Below are 5344 nucleotides of genomic sequence, written 5' to 3'. Positions count from 1 at the left end.
TTAACAAAATCTGCCTACAAGAAAATCTGTCACCAATATATATAACCAGTGCAATGAAATGAAAAGATAACAAATAAGTAGGATCACGTGAAACCTGACTATTAGAGCCGTGAATTTCTACAGGACTATATAAGCTTCGTATGAACGACATTTTGTATAGGTTCGGTGAAACCTGACTATTAGAGCCGTGAATTTCTACAGGACTATATAAGCTTCGTATGAACGACATTTTGTATAGGTTCGGATTCTTATTTACAGTCAAGAAGTTTAGGAACTATTTAAATCACTTCCCTAAAATAAAATAATCGAATTAGATCACACTCTCTTCAGTAGAATGATCTGGAAAAAGTGATATTATCTTTAAAAAGACGGATATTTTTAAACGTAACTGCTATGTTTCTAGTTTATACAGAAATATTTTTCCACTTTTGTTTTCTGTTAAACGTAAACAAATTGTCTTAACAAAGACTGGGGTATAAGAGGAGGCGTTGGTTACCACGGACAACAAAGATGTAATGCTATAGCAACAAACGTGTTTTTACACAACACTTGATATGTTTATAGCACTGCAGTGGACAGAATGTTGATAATTCATTCTCCAGCTTTGCACTAGGAAAACAACTCGGGCAGGTTCTTAAGGCGGTATACAGATAAATAATTATCAAAGGAAAAAAAAAATCAGTTATTATTGTAACTCTCGTTAGCTTCTTAAGCTGTCATTGATAATAATCCATAAATTTGTATGATTTACACCCAAAAACCTGTGTGTCACAATCAAGTTTATCGGTATACAGGTTTTAATTATTCCTCGTCACTATCCTACGTGGTTTAGAGAGAGAATTTTTCCAGTGACATCCTTTCCTGGGGAGACGAGGGTTACTTTTATTCGTTTTTCCTATCATCGTTTTATGGCCGGAGTCACGAGTGTGTTACCTTATATATATAGAGGTATGCGATAAATAGTTGATTTCAAGGTAGTTTAAAAATAAAGAGACGACAGTTATAAGCTCTTAAAACCTCTTTATATGGCCATCCGTAGTTTCTAGCTATTTAAACAAGTTAAGTGTGTATATTTATGTTTTCTTCTGTAAGAACGACTCTTTGTTTTATTGTCGTTCTCAGTTGTCAATGTTTGTAGTCAAAAAAAGGCCTGTTTATCCTTCCTTTGTTATTCGTTATCTGTTACCTTGAAAGTTGATCTGTGATAAATAGTATTTCCAGCGTCTAATGATTTAATTGTTCTTAAAATTATAATTGGCTTATATTGATTTAGTTGTTATTAAAATGATAATTGGCTTATATTGATTTAGTTGTTATTAAAATGATAATTGGCTTATATTGATTTAGTTGTTATTAAAATGATAATTGGCTTATATTGATTTAGTTGTTATTAAAATGATAATTGGCTTATATTGATTTAGTTGTTATTAAAATGATAATTGGCTTATATTGATTTAGTTGTTCTTAAAATGATAATTGGCTTAAATGTAACAACTCGAAGAAAGATTAACACAATTTAGCATTTTCTCTGTGTCTTCAAAAACGAATATTCTCAGGGCTATTAACCTTTCTTTAAAATAGTTTTTAACTGATCTTAAAACCGATTAGTTGGACATGAATATTAAATAGTTTTTTTAATTTCTTGAGTAGTTCGGGTGGATGTTTGAACAGTAGTTTGTTTTTCTGTCACGAACATAAAAGATCACTTCAAAACTTTTTCAAACGGTTTTGTTGTCTTCGTCCTTTCTCACAGTCAGAACGACCAGAATGGGCTTTTGGGAAGAAGAAAGAAGAGAAAGTGGGAGGAGAAGGTGAGGAAGAAGAGTGATTCAGACGTCCCGAAACTCTTAGTCATAAGAAATCTTCATCTTTCAGATGTTAATACACTGTGAATAGAAAGTGATCAGTAAGGATTCGTAATTCAACAGGTGTTCTAAAAACGTTGTAATAAAAAGAACCAAAGCTTTATTCAAGACGTAATTGTTCTCCACAAAGCAATATTAATTATCTCAACCAAAAATTAACGATTTTTTTTTATTTCTCGTCTACTGAACTGGTTACATTCTGAGTAAACGTCTTAGAAATAAATACTTTATGTTTGCCAGAAATCTGAGTCCACTCTGAAATTCGGATTACTTCTTTAATTTTTATAAAATAATTTAAGTATCAACGAAAACACAAAACTAGAAGAACGAAGTTTTTTTTTTCACTTGATGATTATTAGATGTATATTTAACGGAGAGAGAAAGACGGACATATCACATTTTATTATGCAAACGAACTGTGGCTTTAGGTTACTAATGGTTCTGGACCTGAGTTTCGCGCATCATGACAGTCCTCAAACTTATAAAAACTGGAGAGTTTATACCTTCAATAATGTGTCAACAGCTGAAAGTGGGAGCGGGCTGAGGAACATCACGTCTCGAACCCCGGACTATTAAATCCGCAGCTCGACATACCAATCAAATGGCTATGTCCGACCCATTTAGGGTTAAATATATTGCTGTGAAATGAAAGAAAAATCCGAACATTATCAAAAACATACTAGAAAAAAAAAAAAGAGTTCAACTTCTTGACAATACAAGAGTACATTGTCACTCCCCCTCCCAGTGACTCAGCAGTAAGTCTGCGTGCTTACAAAGTTAAAAATCGGGTTTCGATACCCGTGATGAGCACAGCACAGATAGCCAATTGTGTAGTTTCAATGATTAACAACAACAACAAACAAACATTGCTATTTTAGTGGTTATTGGTTTCACATAGTTATTACTATGTATACCACATCCAAATCTAACGAGGGCAAAATTAAGTTTCAAGCTATAAATTCCATTTTTTATAAGAAGCCAAAACAAACCGACGATATGAATCCGGTATCCTCATAGCAAGATAAGGCTTAACTAAATCTTTGTCAGATCTAACGAGGGCAATTAGGTTTCAAGCTATAAACCCGTTTCGAAGAAGCCAAAACACAACCGACGATATGAATCCGGTATCCTCATAGCAAGATAAGGCTTAACTAAATCTTTGTCACTTTAGATAACTACCTTATACGAATAACACTAACTGATCTTCAGAGGGGATTGTTTCATTAATGTTTACATGGACGTTTTTCATTAATTACACGTCAGTTATGGAATTTTCAGATTAAATAATTTTACTGTTACATCTTAATATTCAGAATTAATGGTTCAAGTGTGATGTTGTGCCCAAATTTATTATATGAGGGTTCCAAGTTCGCGTTCCATTGCCGCAAAAACTTGTTCTACATTTTGAAGCCATAAGTGCACTACAAAAACGATTATTGTGCCAGATAAGACAGAAACGTCATTAAAGTACTAATGAACAATAAATAATTTATCGTGACGCATTTATTGCAATTTTGTGGTTACTAGGTGCAAAGTATGAAATGAGATAAGCCAAAGCTTGAATACATCGGAGTATTATTAAGGCGCCTTCCAGTGGCACAGCAGCATGTCTGCGGATTTACAACACTAGAAACCGGATTTCGATACCCGTGGTGGGCAGAGCACAGATAGCCCTTTGTGTAGCTTTGTGCTTAACTACAAACAAACAATTATTAAGGCATGATACTCTAACTTAAGCCTCACCACCTCAGTTGTAGAAAATGTGATGATTTGGAAGATAGGGTGACATCTAGTGGCGACGTTGAGCATATATAACATGTTGAGATGATAATCGCAAAGGGAAAATTTTTTTGGTTTTCTTATAGAATAAACAAACGCATTATACCTATAAACATGTTCTCATGAAGCGTGTATCTAAAATGTGATGATTTGGAAGGTAGGGGTGACATCTAGTGGCGACGTTGAGCGTGTATCTAAAGTACAGTATGAAAGAAATATTTCCCTTAATGTCAATTAATTGTTATTTTTTCCAGAATTTTTGTGAGAACCTACACAAAGGGCTGTCTGCATACAGCCCTCCCTAATTTTGAATTGATAGATTATAGGAAATGCGGCTATTTAACAGCAACCACCGCCAATTCTTGGTCTATTCTGATTTGACTGATTAGTTTGATTTGACCTTCACGCGTATATTACATCAACAGCCCCAAAGTGCAAACCTATATTGTACCTACAGCCCCAAAGTGCAACCTTATATTGCACCAACAGCCACAAAGTGCAACCTTATATTGCACCAACAGCCACAAAGTGCAAACTTATGTTGCACCAACAGCCACAAAGTGCAACCTTATATTGCACCAACAGCCACAAAGTGCAAAGTTATGTTGCACCAACAGCCAAAGTGCAAACTTATGTTGCACCAACAGCCACAAAGTGCAACCTTATGTTGCACCAACAGCCACAAAGTGCAACCTTATGTTGCACCAACAGCCACAAAGTGCAACCTTATATTGTACCAACAGCCACAAAGTGCAAAACGCGTTTTTTTTTTTTCAGCAACGGAATGATAACCGTTAATTCCAAGATTCACATCATGGGCACTCTAATCCCTAAGCCACACCCGACCCTTCATAAACGAGAATGTAATGAGTTCATATGATTTATTTCATCGTTGGTGTCACTGCTGCCAATGTCGTTATTTTCATTGTAAAAAAAACACTACATTTATGATGTACATTATTTATGATCAATGAAAGAAAGATCCCGGCCAGGTACCAGGTGGTGCTGCTCCTCAGAAATTAGGTTTCCAAACGTCTATTGCAGCTGTGATTGGTATCGCTCTGATATGGTTACTGTCACTTTCAAGTGGAATTTTTATGTCTCTGATTACATCTCACTAACCTGGAAATTTTATTTTCTACTTTATAAATTATATTACCCGAAAAGAAAAAAAAAATATCACGTTTATATGAAAAAACAGGTCTGAGTGAAGAGCGAAATTCGTATTTCAATTTACAAATCAAACGATAAAAGTTAAAGTAAAAACAATTCCGAAGTTTCTTGTTGACTGATGTTTGGCATAAAACAATCATGTAACAATACATTCAAGTTTCGTTGTGTAAAGACTCGGTAAACATTAAAAACACGGCAATAACCATAAAACATCTTTAATACGGACGTTTCGGAATTTCTGTAAATTTTATCATAAGTGTTAAAATCTCAAAAAAAAAAAGAGTTAGTTCACAATATTCGAACTATAAAAAACAACGTTAGCATTGAGCGAGTTTTCGTATTCAGTTGGAAGTTTAGAAAGAACAGATTTAAGTTGTAAGTACTCTGACACAGCGGTATGGATATGATTTGTTTCGTACTTTTGAAAAGCTTCATCTCAAACTTTGGAAGGTCTCGACTGACGTTCAGTTTTTAACAACATTTAAAAACAGTACATTACACTGCAGTTTACCTTTTGTTCCTGAAAC

At 34.4% G+C, this 5344-nt stretch overlaps 1 protein-coding gene across 2 annotated transcripts in view; it reads left to right on the top strand.

Annotated features, from left to right (window-relative positions):
• LOC106466721 (troponin I-like) overlaps positions 1-2005 on the top strand; it is a 31042-nt gene extending 29037 nt beyond the window's left edge. For both annotated transcript variants that reach the window (XM_013927021.2, XM_013927019.2), the window contains exon 10: positions 1754-2005. In XM_013927021.2, the coding sequence (XP_013782475.1) occupies positions 1754-1828 (75 nt within the window). In that variant the 3' untranslated portion in view covers positions 1829-2005. The remainder of the gene's footprint in view (positions 1-1753) is intronic.
• The last annotated feature ends 3339 nt before the right edge of the window (positions 2006-5344 follow it).

This window comes from Limulus polyphemus, unplaced genomic scaffold, assembly GCF_000517525.1.
Source record: "Limulus polyphemus unplaced genomic scaffold, Limulus_polyphemus-2.1.2 Scaffold2359, whole genome shotgun sequence".
Taxonomy (NCBI): Eukaryota; Metazoa; Arthropoda; class Merostomata; order Xiphosura; family Limulidae; genus Limulus; species Limulus polyphemus.
The sequence above is the reverse complement of the archived record's forward strand: the minus strand, read 5'-3'. Positions and strand labels throughout refer to the sequence as shown.